The sequence below is a fragment of the Corylus avellana genome, chromosome ca6 (assembly GCF_901000735.1).
Source record: "Corylus avellana chromosome ca6, CavTom2PMs-1.0".
Lineage (NCBI taxonomy): Eukaryota > Viridiplantae > Streptophyta > Magnoliopsida > Fagales > Betulaceae > Corylus > Corylus avellana.
In genome coordinates this window covers 6,680,687-6,699,628 of record NC_081546.1, presented here as the reverse complement: position 1 = coordinate 6,699,628, position 18,942 = coordinate 6,680,687, and the positions used below count along the sequence as shown (strand labels likewise).

At 37.6% G+C, this 18,942-nt stretch overlaps 2 protein-coding genes across 2 annotated transcripts; both read left to right on the top strand.

The window, feature by feature from the left end:
* The first annotated feature begins 4,645 nt into the window (after positions 1-4,645).
* Positions 4,646-12,006, top strand: LOC132183654 (polyadenylate-binding protein 2-like). The gene is made up of 9 exons (XM_059597012.1): positions 4,646-5,359; positions 5,836-5,954; positions 6,480-7,136; positions 7,239-7,316; positions 7,389-7,478; positions 8,930-9,067; positions 10,960-11,136; positions 11,224-11,430; positions 11,570-12,006. The coding sequence occupies exons 1-9, from the start codon at positions 5,107-5,109 to the stop codon at positions 11,810-11,812; spliced, it is 1,962 nt and encodes a 653-aa protein (XP_059452995.1). The 5' UTR covers positions 4,646-5,106; the 3' UTR covers positions 11,813-12,006.
* A 2,719-nt stretch (positions 12,007-14,725) lies between these two features.
* LOC132185092 (uncharacterized acetyltransferase At3g50280-like) lies at positions 14,726-16,108 on the top strand. The gene has a single exon (XM_059598912.1). The coding sequence runs from the start codon at positions 14,726-14,728 to the stop codon at positions 16,106-16,108; it is 1,383 nt and encodes a 460-aa protein (XP_059454895.1).
* The last annotated feature ends 2,834 nt before the right edge of the window (positions 16,109-18,942 follow it).

Below are 18,942 nucleotides of genomic sequence, written 5' to 3'. Positions count from 1 at the left end.
GCCAAAACAGATTCAAGCCCATCTCCATTGTTCAATTCAATCCTCAAGGGTATATGTGATCCGGAAGGGCAGTAAGATCAGACCGTTTTGGGATTTCTCCAAAGAAAACAAGTCCACTGTCTTTTATTATAGACGTTCAAGAGGACTGTTTTAGAAAATGTCAGGTGTTTTTCTTGTATTATCCCAGTCTTAAAGTGAATATTATTTTCTAAAAAAAAAAACTAACCCTTATTTCTAAAAATAATTAAGTCTATTTGTATTTTGTGAGGACGAGTTTTACGAACACGTCGTTTGCTGCAAATCCAGTGGCATTGATTCGTGGGAGTAATGATATAAGGAGAACTAAAACTTCCTATAGAGTCTTCCCCAAATGTGACGTGACTTTTAAAATCACCATTGAATTTGAGATGATCATTATTGAATTTTGATTTATTAGTGATTTTAAATGTCACACCACATTTGGGAAGACTATAGGAGAACTCCTCCTTATATCATTACTTGATTCGTAGACTGCACGAAAAACAGATACTTTTGTTTAGCAAATGAGGGCCATTGGATCACTGAAATCGAAAGTGTAGGAGTTGTGGGTCGTTTGATCACTGAATTTGTTGTAGACGATAGAATAGTTGTGTATCATAGAGCTATATGCTATGGTGCAATGCATAACACAAATTAGGGCTGTCAAAAATTACCAGGGAATCGAATTAGAACCAGAGATCCAATTCCAGTTCCGGTTGCAAAAAAAAAACCAGGACCTCGATTCTGGTCCCGGTTTTTGGCACCCGGTAAAAGCCGAGAAACCAGAACCAGGTGCATATATATATAAAATAATATATTTTAATATATATATACATTGTTTTTAGCCACTTAGTGGTTCACTTCACAGTTTACGCCTCTCTTCTTCCTTACCTAGCCGCCGCTCTCTAACACACACACACAATCTCTCTCTTTCTCTCTCTCTCTCTCTCTTTGTCCATACATAATACATATATGTATTGGCATTGAATTTTTGATGCGCAAATTCTAGCGAAGCAGGTGCTGACGGTGACTAAGGCGGTTGAGGAGAAGCTGGACGAGGAGATATCGGCACAAGATCAAATGTACATGGATGATCTAGAGGGAGAGGAGTTTTGGGTTATAGGTTTTCTGGGTTTTGTTGAGGGAGAGGAGTTTTGGGTTGTGAGTTTTATGGGTTTTGCTGAGTTTTGCTGAAGGAGAGGAGTTTTTGGGTTGTGGGTTTTCTAGGTTTCACTGGGTTTTGCTGAGGGAAAGGAGTTTTTGTGGCTGGGTTCAGCAAAAAAGTTGCCGGAGAAGGTGACCGTGGGTCACGGCAAATATTATTCTTAAAAAACCGGTTACCACATCGGGTAAAACCGGAACCGGCCGGTAACCGGGACTCGGTTTCTGATTCTGGTTGCCCAAAACCAGAAACCGGGGTACCCCGACTCCGGTCTCCAATTTTGGTCAAAAATCGGGAAACTGGACTGGGTTGACAAGGCTAACACAAATGCTTGGTTCATGTTCAACGTATTTGGCTTGTATGCTATAATGAAATTGAGAGCACATTTGTTGTCAAATCTTGACCATCTAAATCTTTTACAGCAATTATACTTTATTTTTAGGGGTTGAAAGGGCAATTACGGTTAATGATTTTAGCCAATAATGTTATTGGCTAAAACCGCTAACCATAACTACCTAGGCAGTTCGTAAAATTCACTAACTACCTCCGCTAATTGCCTAGTCGGCTAACTGCTAGGTGGTTAACCAGCGGGAGTTACTAACCACTAACTGCTTTTTAAAATAAAAGTTTAAAAATTTATTAAATTGATTTTTTTTTTTTTTTGAAAAAAAAAAAATCCCAAAACAATGTCGTTTATATGGTAATACAATGATATTATACATTGTTTCATATATATATATATATATGCGATTAGCGATTAATGATTATCGGGCGATTATTAACCGCTCGCTTTTTCACTCCTAATTTTATCAAATTGTTGGGCTTAGCAACCGAACTCTCTACAAGTGTAATGATTAAGCCTAGAGTTGTGAGGGTATGGCCCACCAACAAGAGTTTGTGTTCAACTTTCAAGGCTTGGTTAGCACCCTCTTAATGGGCCGCCACATTTGAGCCCAATGGCCTTGCCTATAGTATATGCCAATATGCCATGCTATGGACATGCAAGCAAAACCTCACGAAATGGGTGGAGCCTTTTATCAAGCTTTTTCTGGGCTTATTGTTGCCAATGCCCAGCCCTTTATCATTCTTTAATGGTTTTAATTTTTTGAAACTAAATAATTTTACCATTATTTAGTTTTTAATTAGAGAGCATTGACTAACCTCTTTTTATTATCATAATTGAGGCATTTCTTTCTTTGTGACTTTTCATATTTTTTCATTTTTTTTCCTCTAAAGTTCCAATAACTTGTGCATTGAATCCCTTATAGCTTTCTTTCAATTGATAATAATTTTTTTAATCATTATTCATGTCTTAACTAAAGATATTGAATAATTTTTTTTTTTTTATTATAACTGGGGCCTTAAATGATTTTTTATATAAATGATATTAATTGTAAGGGGCCTTATTCCATTAAGGACCTTAAAGGACTGCTACCTAATGGAAAATCCAGGCATGCCTAGGAAACTAATTACAAATAGGTAAAATCACATGAACTAATATATATATATTTTTTTCTAAAATAAATCATAATTATTATTTGCAGTAACCAAAGTAAAGCTATGGGTTAACATCCTTCCTTCATGATTTTCCTATATGTCAAATTATAATACTTTTCAAAGTAAAAATAAAAAGAATACTTTCCTAAACACACTAAACAAACATACCCAATATGCTTTGGAAGCAAACCAATATCATTCATGATTCTCCCACATGTATGTTTAAAATTAAGGGTTAAATGCATTTTTAGTATTTGTGTTTTGCGTCATAATCAAATAATTACCTCAGTTTTCAAAAATATTACAAATAATATCTACGGTAAGCCAATAAATTCACTTGGTACTTCTGTCATGATTCTGTAAATTTTTTTAACGGAGCGCCACGTACCCCTTACATGTGAACTGATACCTATAGTTTCAAAGCGACATATGACGTGATACCTGTATTTTTGAGTGCCACATCAGATTAAAAAATATTCAAAATAATAATTAAAAAATATATATATATATGTAGAATTGGGTTGGGAGTAGCTGGCCATCCCATTTTGGCCATAGGGGGTGGCCGGCCACCCCCAATGCCATGGGGGTGGTTTGGCCACCCCCTAGCTAAAATCTATGGCCAAAATGGGGTGGTCGGTGACCCCCAATCCAACTCTCCATAATTTTTTTTTTTTTTTTTTTTTTTTTTGGGTTACATATTATTTTGAATATTTTTTAATCTGACATGGCACCCAAAAACATAGATACGACGCCATGTGCCGCCTTAAAATTACATGTATCAGTCAATGTGTAAGTGGTATGTGGCACTCCGTTAAAAAAATTAACAGAATCATGATGAAAGTACTAAATGGATTTATTGGCTTACCATAGATAATATTTGTAATATTTTTTAAAACCAAGATGACTATTTGATTATGGCACAAAGCCCAAGTACTGTAAAGGTATTTAACCCTAAAATTAATTCGGATGTTGTTGTGGATAAGGGGCTTAGAAGAATTGGTATTGAGATTATTGTACGAGACCATGATGTCAGCATTCTAGCCTCATGTAGCATGACAAAAAATTATCTGGTTGAACCTATTGTTGTGGAAGCTCTAGCAGCTTTATAGGCGGTTGAATTAAGTAGGGAGATGAGATTTTATTATGTTACTGTGGAGGGAGATGCCCTTCAAATTGTTAATGCAGTTAGAGCGAAAAACAAAATTGGAGCAATTTTGGGCATATTGTAGATGGTATTCAAGAACGTCTGCGGTTGCTGAAATCATGTAGGATTGAACATGTTAAAAGTGATGCAAATTTAATAACTCATGGTTTGGCTAGAGAAGCTACCAAGTATGTCATGGATATGGTTTTGATTAAAGAAATTCCAAAGTGTATCTATGGTATTGTAATCGGGGGAGTAAACTGCTCATGTTTGATTTTTTGATTTACAAAAACATTAGTGAAGAAGAAATTTGTTAATATATATATATATATCAGTCATGATTTTCCATTAAACTTTTTAATAGCATTTAAAGAGTTTGCTAAGAAATACATAATAATTTTATAAATTTATTTAGAAAAAATTTGTCAAATCTAATTTAAATAAAACTCGAGGATTTGCTTGATAATACTTTATAAAGAGTATTTTTTGATTTTTAGTTAAAAAAATGTTCTAATGTGACATAAAAATAAAAGTAATTTTAATATATTTTTTTTGTGAATACTTTGTGATTAAAGTTATTTGTTATTTTTTTAACAGCAAAAAGCTCTTAAAAAAAAGACCAAAAAAAAATCATGTAAGCTGACTCACCCACAGACTTGAAAGCCAAAAAGCTAAAAAAAAGGAAACTTAGAAAGAAGGAAAAGAAAATGGTGGCTAAGCCGCCACGAGTCCTCACGTGTCCGAATGTTATGCATGATCTCATTCTAACAGTTTTGGCCTTCGGGTTTAGCCGGCGGACTAAAACTGCCAGGTGGAGGAATCAAGAAGCATCGGACGGTCCACATTCGCTCTACATATGAAACTAGGGTTTCCACTTTCCCAACCTCGCGGCCCCGCTATATAAACCACCCGCTGACCTCCGAGCCGGTGCGGTGCAGTTTTCTTCTGCCCTCCCCCAAAAAAAAAAGAAAATTCAGTAACTACCTCCGTCGTCTTCTGTCAGGCAACGTTCGGATATCCGGACGATTTATCCCCGTTTTACCCCTCCCTCTCCTCTTCTATCCTCCTTCACAAACCAAAAAAAATCCCCCAAATTATACTTTCCAGAGTATCACCCAGGTCCTTAGGGCTTAGAATTTATCGGCGTGGGTTTCTTGAAATTTGAGTCTAGTGTTTTCTCTCTAGGGTTAAGCTTGAATAACAAGAGGAGAGGGAAAGAAAAAAATTAGCAAAAAAAAAAAAAGAAGGATCTAGAAGGGTTTGTGGTTTTTGTTGTTCTGGTGAAATGGCGCAGATTCAGACTCAGCATCAGGCTCCAGTGTCGGGGCCCAACGGTGTCGTATCGGGCGCCGGTGCGAACCAGTTCGTGACGACTTCGCTGTACGTTGGGGATCTTGACGTGAACGTCACGGACTCCCAGCTCTACGACCTGTTCAGCCAGACTGGCGGTCAAGTCGTGTCGGTTAGGGTCTGCAGGGACATGAGCACCCGGAGATCTCTCGGTTACGGCTACGTCAACTATAGCAACCCTCAGGATGGTCAGTCTTTGCTCTGGCTCTGTTTTTCTTTTTGTAGCATATTTGTGGATTATTTATGATTTCCTGGAATTGGACCTTTAGTATATGGTTTGAGGTTTCCCCATATGATTGGAAAATGCCTGCAAGTGCTAGTGAAGGAATTGGATTCATCGAGGTTTTGTTAATCATTGCATATGGTTTTTGTCTTGAGGATGCGATTACTTGCTTATAGCTTTAGCGGTTGCAAGCATCATAATAAGTGCATATGGTTTCTATTTGAACTTTTTGGATGTTTTCTGTATCCTGTTTAATGTGATATTACACAAAGGAGTACTTCATGGTTATCCTGGCCTGTTTATTTCTGTCAGTCTCGACTGTAAGCTAGTTTTCTTCTGTGTTCTTGTTTGGTTTGAGAGATTAACATGTAGCAAATACATCTAGTACATCCACATTGAACAATTTTTTTTTTTTAAGTAATTGCTTATTCTTATCTACAGCGGCGAGGGCATTGAACCTACTGAACTTCACTCCGCTTAACAACAAGCCCATCAGAATCATGTATTCTCATCGGGACCCTAGTACTCGCAAGAGTGGGACTGCGAATATATTCATCAAGGTATTCATATTCAGCTGATCTATTTGTGCCTTCCCCCAAAACCCATTTGTCCTTGTATTTCTGTAAGTGTAGGCATACCTGTAGAATATTTTGGTGGTTGTTTGTATAGTTGGGATTTCTTTCCCCTACAAAGTAGGAGATTTTGTGCGCCAGAATGGAAAATAGTATCTTGGTATGATTGGGTTTTAGGTGTTCCGCAGTCTAATTGGTTTGGAATAATAGTTCATTTTGGGTTTGGATTGCTGTAACTTGTCATTCATTCAAACGGGCGTGCATTCTCACACGCATATGTATAAATGGTGATCTCATTGTTTCACCTGGTGGAGATGTCAGGCTTTATCCTTGTATTGTCGTTCCTTCTGCTGCATTTTGCTCAAGGAGTTGAAGGACTCTGAAAACCCACCTCATCCCACAACCTGCATAAAACAGTAGTATAGGCTATTTTTTTTGGTTTTAATTTTTGTGCCTTGATTGAATGTTGGCTTTGTCTTCAATTTTCTGTCTCATGTAAAATGATGTGTGCAGAATCTGGACAAGGCAATTGACCACAAAGCATTGCACGATACATTTTCTTCTTTTGGAAATATTCTCTCTTGCAAGATAGCTACTGATGCCAATGGGCAGTCCAGAGGCTATGGTTTTGTGCAATTTGAGAATGAAGAGTCCGCACAGAATGCAATAGACAAGTTAAACGGCATGCTGATTAATGACAAACAAGTGTACGTTGGACACCATATTCGCAAGCAGGAAAGAGAAAGTGCTTTGAATAAGACAAAGTTTAATAATGTTTTTGTGAAAAATCTATCAGAAGCAACAACAGATGAAGACTTGAAGAAAGTTTTTGGTGAATATGGAATAATTACCAGTGCTGTGGTGATGAGGGATGTGGATGGAAAATCAAAGTGTTTTGGTTTTGTCAACTTTGAAAATGCAGATGATGCTGCCAAAGCTGTTGATGAGCTAAATGGAAAGGCCTTTGATGACAAGGAGTGGTATGTAGGAAAAGCCCAGAAAAAATCAGAAAGAGAGCTTGAACTGAAAGGAAAATTTGAGCAGACAATGAAGGAAGCTGTTGACAAGTATCAAGGGCTGAATTTATATGTTAAAAATTTAGATGATAGTATTAGTGATGAAAAACTAAAGGAATTGTTCTCAGAGTTTGGAGTAATCACTTCATGCAAGGTTTGTAAATATGTTTCTTGTTTGTTAAAAAATCTGAATTTCCAATTTGCATTGCTTCTCCTATCAGGGTGGTGGCTATAATTCATTGATCTGACTTTGCAGGTAATGCGTGATCCCAGTGGAATCAGTAGAGGTTCTGGATTTGTTGCTTTCTCAACCTCTGAAGAAGCTTCTCGAGCTGTAAGTCTACATCATCTCTTTATTGGTCTTAACTATGCAATCAGAAACTGATATGCTATTGTTTATTTACAGCTTGATGCAATGAATGGTAAGATGGTTGTCAGCAAGCCTCTCTATGTTGCACTCGCACAGCGGAAAGAAGAGAGAAGAGCACGGTTGCAGGTATGATGAATAAGGAGCATGCTTGAACGAACTTGGATGAGCAATTTTGCTGCATTATCTTATTTATGGATGATCAAATTGCTGCTTTCTGTGTTAATAGCTTTTTGTGCTTTAGAATGAAAGCTGCTGTCTCTGTTGTAATGTTGTAAAAAGTCAAATTAGGGTTGTAATAAGAATGGAGTGGCATAAGAATCAATTTTCTATGTATTCTTTAATTTTATCTAAAGTGATCGTAGGCATATGTGCTATGGTTGTTGTTTGTAATAGTTAACGCTGTTCCTAAACCAAAAAGGTAGTTATATGAGACTGCTGATTTTGTTTTTGATCTTGTTTACTGCTCTGCATCCATATCTCAGGAAGATTTATGACATCCACAGAAATTTCATGGTGGATATGAGCTATATTAATTTTAAACTTCTGGTGCTTAGTTATAATGATTTCTTTGTTCTTTTTTCTTCTCTTAGCTAGCTAGGTGTTTTCTCTTATATACTATATGGGTTGATTTTTATCTTGTTTACTTCCTGTATTGGATGACATGGCATTGTTTTGTTGACATGGCATTGTTGCAAATTGTTTCCTTAGTTTGTTGGGTTTTTTTTTTAAAATTTTTTTTTAAAATTTTTTAAATCTGGCAATGAAGTATTATCCCTAGTTTTTACTTCGTTTTCAAAGATTTTTATGAAATTTGAGTTTATTGTTACCTTTTCGAGACATTGAACAGTATGACAGATAAAGTAAATTAAGAAATGGTTCAAAGCTGCGATTGTGCTGGTTTAAGGTCTCTAATTGTAAGATCTATTTGAATTTCTGTAATAGGGAACAACTAAATTTAATTAATTTGTGAAAATGAAGATAAAAGTAATGTTCATGTAGATTAGATATGTTGTCTTTATGGTACTCTTGTCTCCTCCCTCTCATGAGATCAATTTTATTTCCCAACAAATACGAAAAAAAAAAATTATGGAAAAGAGAGGGAGGAGGCCATAGCCCTAGTAGATTGGAAGCATTAAAAGACTATGGATGTACAAAGTGTCTACTGTCTAGAGATTGGTTAACATTTGAAAACACCAAAAATGGTGAGCCACCAAAATTTGTGTGAAGAGAGGATGAATAGAAGAAAGTCCCAGGTAAAGTAGATTGAACTCAAGAATTGGAATCTCTAATATTATGGTCATTCCAAAGACATCACATTTAAGCATGGTGGTGGGCTAGGCTCTTATCCTGCCCAGCCCTTTCCAGCAATTCGAGATCTCAAGCATGCAGTCTTGGCTTTATCCATGATGCACCTGACAAAAGCCCATAATGCTGATGAATATTTCATACAATACCTGCCACACACTTACTATTCTGAATAATAGACTCTAGATGACACCCAGTTCGCTGTTGGTGCTTGATGTACTTCTATTCATTTGTCTTTTTAGTAAATGGATTTGTTTCTGAAAATTATGCAGGCACAATTTTCACAAATGAGGCCAGTTGCTATGGCACCTTCTGTTGCTCCACGTATGCCAATTTATCCTCCTGGTGCTCCAGGTCTCGGTCAACAATTTTTGTATGGGCAAGCACCTCCGGCTATAATTCCGCCACAAGTAACTACACTTGATAATCTGTTATATATTTATTAGTTCATCAGAATTTGGTATTGATTGTTGCATTTGACCATCTCCATTCCTTTACAAGTCTTTGATTATATGTAATCTTGTTTGAACAATTTGCTTGGAGAAAAGGTTAAAGCCTGTTAGCATCATTTAGGATTTGCAAGTTAATGCATCATCGATTCCAAAAATGGTTAATTTTCACTACAATTGAATCAATATTAGTTGGAGGATTTTTTGGTTTAAGATTTATTTAAGTTTAATGATAAACTTGTTAATGTCGTGAACTATAACTAATTTGGAAAACTTATTCTTGAAGCTTCTGCGCTTTTTTTTTTTAAGTATTATTTTTATTTTATTTTATTTATAGTATTGACGGATCAGTGGATGTTCTCTTTGTGACACTGTTCTTTCAAATGCTCACTATTTTTTTTTTTTTGGTCATATATTGCTTGTTTTCTTCTTTTTTATTTTTATTTTTTAATGCAACTTGATCACAGTTGGAGTGTTTATTTGCTATGATATATAAGCTTTTAACTGTGTAAGGGCTTCAAATAATCTATGTGAGATAGGCCTTGTACTTTTGGGTATGGTTGATAATGGTTTTGAAAAGTTTATTTTTGGTTTTGGTTTGGAAGTGTTTTGATGTGATATTAATGTGAGAGGTTTTTTTTGGTGGGGTCCACATTTGATAAAATGGGGGTCCATTAAGGAGATTGTTTGGTTGTGTTTTTAAAGGAACAAAGACTAGACATGCTTATTTTGAGAAAACACAAGCGGGTGTAGAGCTGACTCTTTATTTATAAAAAAAAAAAATTAAAAATTAGAAAAAGAGTGTCAGTGTGCTCAGCGGAAAAGGGGGGTGGTTGCGCAGCCACCTGATGTAGTTTGGGTGGCTGTGCGGTTGCCCCTGACTTCTTGTGGTGACTGCGTGGTTTCCTTTGTCCTGTTGGGATGGTTGCGTGGCCCCTTTGTCCGATAGAGGTGGTAGCCCGATAGAGGTGGTAGCGCAGCCATGCCTCTCCTCACTTGGAGGTGGCGATGTGGCCACCTCTAATCCTTTTTTTTTTTATTTTTTTAAATTTATTTAATTTTTTCAAATTTTTGATGTTATAAGTTACATACATCTGAAATTTAAGCACATGTTTTCTCAGAGTATTCCTTGGAAAATTTTTATTGTTTTGTGTTTTGAAAAGTTTTATTTGTTTTGAATTGTTTATTAATAGTTTTGAGAGAAATGTGTTTCTGGTTTTGAAAACATATCCCACTTTAGATTGTTTGGTTCATAAGCAAGCCGAGTGTTACTAATCTCAATTTTGAAGTGATGGAATTTTAAAAGCAAGCCATGACATTGATCCAATACGATTGTTAGTGGTCCAAGGATTGAGCTTGATTTGTACCCAGATTGACTGGATTTTGCTCACTTGAAATATGAATTAATCATGATGCAGTTTGATTTTGATCTCCTTGAATTTTTTAACTTTATTAATCGAAATAATTGTTGAGTGGGCCCAGCTTGGCTTGTTTACAGAGCTTCCCACTTTTAATTGTAATTGCAATTCATCAACAAAAGTGATGGCAGTCAAACTGGCTAATTTTTTAAAATGCTTTTGGAGAATATGGGGTTTGCTGATGCACATATGTACGTTGATGGTTAAAGTGGTTATATAAATCCTGTCTCCCGGTATTTGTGGTCAATGTGCTTTGTTTGAAATTATTGGAGGAGTGTAATCAGGAAAGTAGTTTTTCTTATTGAAGCTGAAATAATCTTTTTATGAATGTTCTGTTAGTTTTAGTGATTTAGGTACCGGAATTCCGTCTATATATTGTGTTAGTCTGTCAGTTTTTCTTAGTGGTGGTAATGATTTTCTTAACAACATCCGTAGGCTGGATTTGGTTACCAGCAGCAACTTGTTCCTGGAATGAGGCCTGGCGGAGCTCCTATGCCCCAATACTTCTTTCCGATGGTCCAACAGGGTCAGCAGGGCCAGCGCCCAGGAGGCCGACGTGGAGCTGGTCCTGTGCAACAAACCCAGCAGCCTGTGCCACTGATGCAGCAGCAGGTCAGTTGAAATGTGATTTTTCGTACTTTTCATTTGTGTCGGACTTCTTGCATGTCTGATTGAAAATGACTCTGCTTCATCACCCAGATGCTTCCTAGGGGACGAGTCTATCGCTACCCACCAGGTCGCAACATGCCTGATGTTCCAATGCCAGGTGTGGGCGGAGGTATGCTCTCAGTTCCTTATGACATTGGTGGTGTGCCAATGAGAGATGCTGCACTGGGACAGCCAATGCCCATTCAGGCTTTGGCTACGGCTCTTGCGAATGCTGCTACACCTGAACACCAGAGGACGGTAGGTTCTGACCTAGATTTTTATTTTTTTTATTTATTTTTTTAAATTTTTTTATTAGTTGCAGTTTGTCTGCTGGTATGTTAAAATTCTGTGATCTAGCCTTCTGATTTGTATTACCCTCTCTTTAATGGGTGGACAGATGCTGGGTGAAGCTTTGTACCCTCTAGTGGATCAGCTCGAGCATGAGTCTGCAGCCAAGGTTACTGGCATGCTTCTAGAGATGGACCAGACTGAGGTTCTGCATTTGCTCGAGTCCCCAGAGGCTTTGAAGGCAAAAGTTGCAGAGGCCATGGAGGTACTGAGGAATGTTGCACAGCAGCATTCTAACAGCCCTGCTGATCAGCTAGCTGCACTGTCTCTTAATGACAGTCTTGTCTCTTGAGTGTGTCGATTGGATGTTGGTTTGAACACTTTGAATTGACTTCTTTTTTTAGTCATTTTTTAGTCTTGAAGTTTGGTGCTTAATTGCTATTAGTACTATGCTCCGTTTTTATTTCATGTAGGATTCTTTATCTTGCTACATTAGTTGTGTTTTGGTATTGCTAAACTAAATTTGAAAGATTTGGATTTCAGCCATTATTCTCTTCCCTTCCCACCCACCCCCTCATTTTAGCCAATTTTGGCTACATTTTATCAGCATCAATTACCTAGACCACAAGCATAACGAAAATAATGTTATATTTATCAGGGTAGCCAATTACATAATCGTTTGTTTGATGCAAAATTTGCTCCAATTCTGTTTCTCTTCCCTCCAGCAATGGTAATCACTAGTAGCTGCCTCGTAACGGGGTATCAAAACCTTTTCTACTTTAGTTATCGATTTCTATGAAGATTTGAAGCATGAAATAAGGATATACTTTTCTGTTTGTTTATTATTTGATTTAGTTTTGTTTATTTTGTAGTTTCTTATGAGTTCCTCGCTCAGATTCATTTTGGTTCTCGCTATTGGATTAGATTAGCAAATTATGTGAAGCTTGATGGGTTAATATCTGCAAGATAGGCTGAGATTCATGCCATTTAAGAATTGGCCCGTAACGCCATTTAAGATGTTGGAAAGGGCTTGGTTCTCTCTCTCTCTCTCTCTCTCTGGCTTTTCTCTTCTTGATCGCTTATATTTGCCTCAAAAAGAGAAGCAATTTTGGTAGGGAGGAGTGATTTCTGTTCAGAGAGGTAGCAGGGTTAATGAGCGACAATTTTTTAACATAATACTGAGTAAAATTAAAAATCAGGTGATCATGATGTAAGAATAAAACATAGTATATAATGCCATAAATACCACTGGAATGATCGACGAATTTTCCACCCATCCATCCACCCATACCCATTCACACCGTTTGGTTGTGTGGTAGGTTAATATCCAACATAAGCTAATAAATTAGGAGGTGGGTGGATTACTTTTTGTTCTTTCTTTACAAACAACTTACCAGCTCTCCTCTCTCTATCTGAAAACCCACTTCTCTGAAACTTCTCCATCGGCTGCCATGGGAGGTGGGAAGCAACTTCATGCTTCCTACCTAGGGCTGGGCTGGCATCGATTAAAGTTGGTCGGTGTCGGTAGAAAAATTTTTGTTTCGCCAAAATGTCGGTAAAGTTGAAAATTTCACTCACTTATTCCGCCAAATTTTTGTTCCGACACCGATAGGCGGTCAGTAAAGTCGGTTCGGTAAAGTCAGTATATGAAAAATTGAAAATTATCGGCGAAGTCGGTTGGTAAAGTCGGGTTGGTTAACAAATTTTATTTAGCCTATTGAACCGAATTTGTCGAAAGAAAAAAAAAATGTTTTGCCTACCACCCATTGGTTAATCGGTATCGGTAGAAGTTGGTCGGCTATCGGTTGAAAGCCGATAGGCGATGAATTTGCCTGGGCCTATTCCTACCCCCCTCTTTTTCCGCCTCTCTAGAGGTCCAAAGCTTGCTAGAGTTCTATCTTAGCTTCCCATGCCCCTCTTGAGGCTCTATCCGTCTCTTTGGAGACCTTATCACGCAGATCTAAACCCTTTTTATAATCTTCACTGGCCTCCCCCCTCCATTGTGTTCAGCACTGTCATGGGTTCCAGATCAAAATTTTTCAAAGCTAGATTTGTGTCCCTCCACCAGTCCTAGCCTATCACGCGCCTTGCTCCCCATTGTCTTCTGCATCAATAGACGCCAACCGCTCCTCCATTGGACCTCCACAAGCTGGAACGTGAGGTACACACGCCGACGCGTGGAGCTTCTCCTGCTGCTCGTGACTCTACACCACCACTTCTCCTGGTTTCCAGTGATGGATTCTGGCTCCTGGTTGCACTGGTTGGACTTACTCCGTCTCCTTCTCCGCTAGCGTTGCTGTTTTGTGGGTTTATTTCCTGTCTTATTACTGTTTTTAAATTTTCTTGTAATTTTGTTGTTTTTTCTTGTGTATCTGTGCTAAAATTTTCTTCCGTAGGCTTTGAATCGTTCATCATCAGTATTTTCTCTGATGTTGTTGTTGTGGCTATCCTTCGGGTGTGCTGTAACAGTTCTCTTTGTTGTACCATTTATGGTGCACCTTCACAAACCACCTCTTTAGGTGTACCAAGAAGCTATAGGATCACGTCATTTATTTGATGCATTCCATTTTTATTTTCTGTTTATCTACTATGATGAGGACCTTTTGGAGCTTATTGTTAGGTTGCCCAGCATGTTGATGTTGTTTCCCATCCCCTATTTTTTCATATTTGCTCAAAAAAAAAAAAAAAAAAACAAACAAACAGAGATACTTCTGCGCTATTTCCATTTAGATTGGGTTCACCTATTGACTAGGATGTATGGGACAATTTTCTTCTAAATCAGGTTGGAACAACTTCCTCCGATTCAATTTACAAAAAAATTATAAAAATAAAATGTATCCCTTTATTAATAGCATATGCACCCAAATTAACAAACTCAAATAAACAAGACAAAAGGCTGGATAATATCAAGGGCCACGTACAAGGTTCAATTTGTAAGGGGAAGAAGCAAAATGAGATAAGAACATGTCTATTTTTTTTTTAAAAAAAGATAAGAACATGTCAAGCTTCTTACCCACCAAGTTTCTGACTACCTCAATTAACGATGCATTGGAATATTAAAATATAGAATTTACATTTTCATTGGATACCGCATTTACCTGCATAGATGGGGCATCCTAAAGCAATCAAAATATTGTGCTGCTATACATATCTTCATCCGCATGAACCGGAGCAGCTTGTATAAAACTAGGGTGATAGAATAGTCACTAGATTGAAGAGAATTCCAGAGAGCCCCTTAAGCCTGTTACCCTTCCCTGACCATCTGATGTCGAATCCTCACATAGTCCGGCACATCTCAGAGTGCTTTGTTAAACCAGAGCATGCTTTAGAAGAGTCCAAGCGGCCTTTTTACCTGACGCCATGGGATCTTCAACTGCTCTCTTCACACTATATCCAGAAGGGTCTTCTCTTTAACAAACCTCCGGCAGCATATGACCAAGAAGGCTTCATCGACACTCTCTTGGACAGGCTTAAGTGCTCCCTCTCGAGAGCCCTTGTCCATTTCTACCCACTTTCTGGTCGCCTTGTCACACAAACAAATGAAAACCCACCTTCTTGCTTGATTTATGTTGACTGTGATAACAGCCCAGGAGCTAAATTCATCCATGCAGCTTTAGACACGACAATATCTGAAATCCTTTCACCGATTGATGTGCCGTTGGTTGTTCAATCTTTTTTTGACCATGACAGAGCTCTCAACTATGATGGGCATACCATGTCTTTGCTTTCCATTCAAATTACAGAACTGAAAGATGGCATTTTTGTAGGCTGTGCCATGAATCATTCCATTGCTGATGGAACTTCATACTGGCATTTCTTTAACTCTTGGTCTGAGATCTTTCAGGCAGAAGGAAATGATGTCTCCCTTGCACGCCCGCCCATCCACAAGCGATGGTTTCCTGATGGTTGTGGTCCAATCATCAACCTCCCTTTCACCCACCAAGATGAGATCATCAGTAGATTTGAGCCACCCGCGCTGAGAGAGAGGGTGTTCCACCTCTCATCCGAATCCATAGCAAAGCTCAAAGCGAAGGCCAATGCAGAGTACAAAACCAACAAGATCTCTTCCTTCCAGTCCCTGTCGGCACTCCTTTGGAGGTGCATAACGCGTGCGCGTCGTCTACCGCTTGATCAGATAACCAGTTGCAAGCTGGCAACCAACAGCAGATCAAGAATGGATCCACAACTTTCTCAGGACTACTTTGGGAACTCAATTCTCGCTGTGGCGGGAGTAGCCACAGCTGGTGAACTGCTTGAACAGAGTCTTGGGTGGGCGGCATGGCAACTGCACCAGGCCGTGGTTAACCACACTGACAAGGCGATCCATGGATGGCTCGATGCTTGGCAGCAGTCTCCCATTATTTACCAACTTGCTCGGTTTGTTGACGAATACAGTATAATGATGGGGAGCTCACCCAGATTCAACATGTATGGTAATGAATTTGGTATGGGGAAAGCAGTGGCACTTCGCAGTGGGTCTGCAAATAAGTTTGATGGGAGTGTGACGTCGTTTCCGGGATGTGAAGGAGGAGGAAGCATAGATTTGCAGGTGTGCCTTCTGCCAGACTTCATGAGCGCTCTTGAGTCTGATGAGGAGTTCATGGATGCCACCACTCTGCCCCCATCAGTGGCAGTAGTTTGCAGATGACCATACAAAATCTCCACTTTCTGAGGAAATTAAGAAAGTACTAACATATTTGGAAGGGTCTAAAGGTTCCAGTTATCTGTCCTATGATTCTTATGATGATATCGACAGTGCAGGAAATGGAAAGGAATAATTGTCGACTGGTAATCTTAATTAAGATAATTAATTGCAGAACATATCATACATGTTATAAGACATATCAAGTATTCCAAATTAATACTCAGAACACCTGTTTTAGTTAAATTTTAACTAAAAGATCACCTTTTTTTTTTTTTTTTTTTTTTTTTCTACCTACTTTTTTAAGGTACCCATATCCGACTTACCATTTTAACTATTCACTTTCACTTTTTTCATTTAAGTATTATTTCTCTATTCTTTCTCCAACAATCATATTTTTAAAAATTTGTCATTTCTTAACTGTCATAGTTTTCTAAATTTGTCTTTTACTAATGATTATAATTTTTTAATTTTTTTTTTCTAATGGTCATTTTTTTTTAAAAAAAAATTGTATTTTTTAAAATTTTAATGGTACATATTACCATTTATTGAATCTTTTATTAAAGAATTTAATAACACCCATGCGAAAAAAACAGATAAAAGATTGAACCAAAATTGCAAATTTGATGATGCCCATCAGATCAAATATGCAAAATAACTTTGATTTCAAGATAAATAAAACCCTTTACAATAATATTAGGTACTGTGACTCTGTGAGGCTGATTTTTTATTTTATAGTAGAAGGATGATAAAATTATTTTTTATTAGAGGAAAGAGAAAAGAACACATTTTTTATTATATAAGATATAGATTGTTGAGCTACCGTACTCAGCAAACTATATAAGATATAGATTGTTGGCCAGTAGGGACGGACCTCGATAGCGTTTGTTGCTACGGGCTTATCGCAACAAGGGTGGTTCGTCAACGCGGGCTTGCCTCATCAAGATGGCTCGGTGTGATGGGCTGGGTCTGGCCCAATGATCTTCGTAGTCCAGCAGCGATGGACCTTGATGAGGCTCGTCATTGCATGCTTACTGCGGTGGGATGGTTCGTCTGACGGCCCGTACTGTTTGACAGTTGTTTCTTTGGAGAGCCTTAACGCGGTCCTCCTTTTAATTCGAGGCCTGTGACTGATTCATGGGCGGGTTAAAGCAGAAAACCCCTGATTATTGGTTTTCTCCCCCCAACAAATTCTTTCCTTGGGCAGAGGGTGCCTAAAGAAACTAGACTTACCTTGCGGAGGTCTTCAAGTGGGCAGTGGGTGCCGGACGAATCTAGACTTTCAGCACCCTACGTAAGAATAAAATAATATAAAATAATGAAAATGAAAAAAAATAAAAAAATATATGTTGGTGAAAATACATGGAGCACGGTGAGTCTTGCAGGTGTTTGATCGAAAGGAGGTTGAAATTTTCGGTTTTAAGTTCATATGTTTTTCAAATTTGTGCAATCTCAATTGGGCTCGTTGGACCAGGAAAGCATCTTCATGTAGCAAGGTATACATGCGAGAGATGAGATTTAGCGGGTGGGATTTAAAGTTCGAGAACCTCGATCGACCGACCGAGTATGTGTTTTAATATGTACATGAAATGTGTTTTAATAACACCCAAGTGTTTTAAGCATATGTTTTCTCAGAATATTCTTTGGAAAATTTTTATTGTTTTGTGAATTGAAAAGTGTTATTTGTTTAGAATTGTTTATTAATAGTTTTGAGAGAAGTGTGTTTCTTTTTTGTGTTTGTATTAGTTGCAGTTCGTCTGCTGGTATATATGTTAAAATTCTGTGATCTAGCCTTTTGATTTGTATTACCCTCTCTTTATCTTGCCACATTAGTTGTGTAGGGATATGATCTATTCATGTCTTAGATCTAGTCTGTTATGAATAGATCTATGCCATAAAATGAAGTTTGTATATGGGTGAGATCGGAGGTCATGGATACAATTTGATTATTAGATTTTTTTGATGTATTTACGACTTTGTAAGCATTCCTAGCAACTTTATCAAATTTTACTCACCAAAATAACTAAAAGTACACTTTTGGTTATTTTGACAACTCACTTTTTTATAGCACCCCAACAGCCTCGCTATTTTAACAATCTATTTTCGCTATTCCATTTAAATATTCATTTTCAAAAATTTGTTTATTCTTTTTTTAACTATTAAAGGAAGAGAGAAACAAAAAGCAAAAAGAAAGAGAGAGAAATGATTTGTTTAATTAATAGGTGAGCGGTGAGAGAATAGTAATTTTTAAATTTGGTGAGTATTGTTCACCTCACTACTTTTTTTTGTTAAAGTAGTGAGGTTGAAAAGTGGACATTTAGGCCATTTTGGTTAAATTGCCTCACCAAAATAATCAAAAAATGGTTTTTGTGAGATTGCAAGAAGTGCTCTAACCGCATAGCTTTTAGGAGTTTATGGATGCCGCCACTCTTGTAACACCCCAAAAATTTAATTAACTAGTAATTAAATTATCAAGCGCCTTCCAAACTTATCCACAAAATTGGTAAGTCCACATGGATCTGTTTTCCTCAATCAGAGTAGTTATGCATGGGAAGTTGATGAATTTATTTCTATTTGTAAGTATTTATCATTATAATCAGAGCATTACTAAAATCTCAATGTAAGTTGAATCATCAATTTATACATGATACTATAAAGAATATCTGGACCCTCCTAGAATATACAAATACATCGTATAATGCTAGATATCACAAATAACCATTGAAGTTCTACAGTGGGCCTTCAAGTCATAACCTGATCAATACTTTTACATTGAACGACATCTGCCTCCAAGTCCAGTCTACTCAACCATAGCTAGCCCCTCTATAAAATGGCGTCAT

Bases quoted from the DNA above. Each gene is read 5' to 3' on its own strand.
- LOC132185092 (XM_059598912.1), top strand. From the start codon at position 14,726: ATGTCGAATCCTCACATAGTCCGGCACATCTCAGAGTGCTTTGTTAAA.
- LOC132183654 (XM_059597012.1), top strand. From the start codon at position 5,107: ATGGCGCAGATTCAGACTCAGCATCAGGCTCCAGTGTCGGGGCCCAAC. The intron at 5,360-5,835 runs GTCAGTCTTTGC...TCTTATCTACAG, and splicing joins CTATAGCAACCCTCAGGATG to CGGCGAGGGCATTGAACCTA. The intron at 7,479-8,929 runs GTATGATGAATA...AAAATTATGCAG, and splicing joins AGAGAAGAGCACGGTTGCAG to GCACAATTTTCACAAATGAG.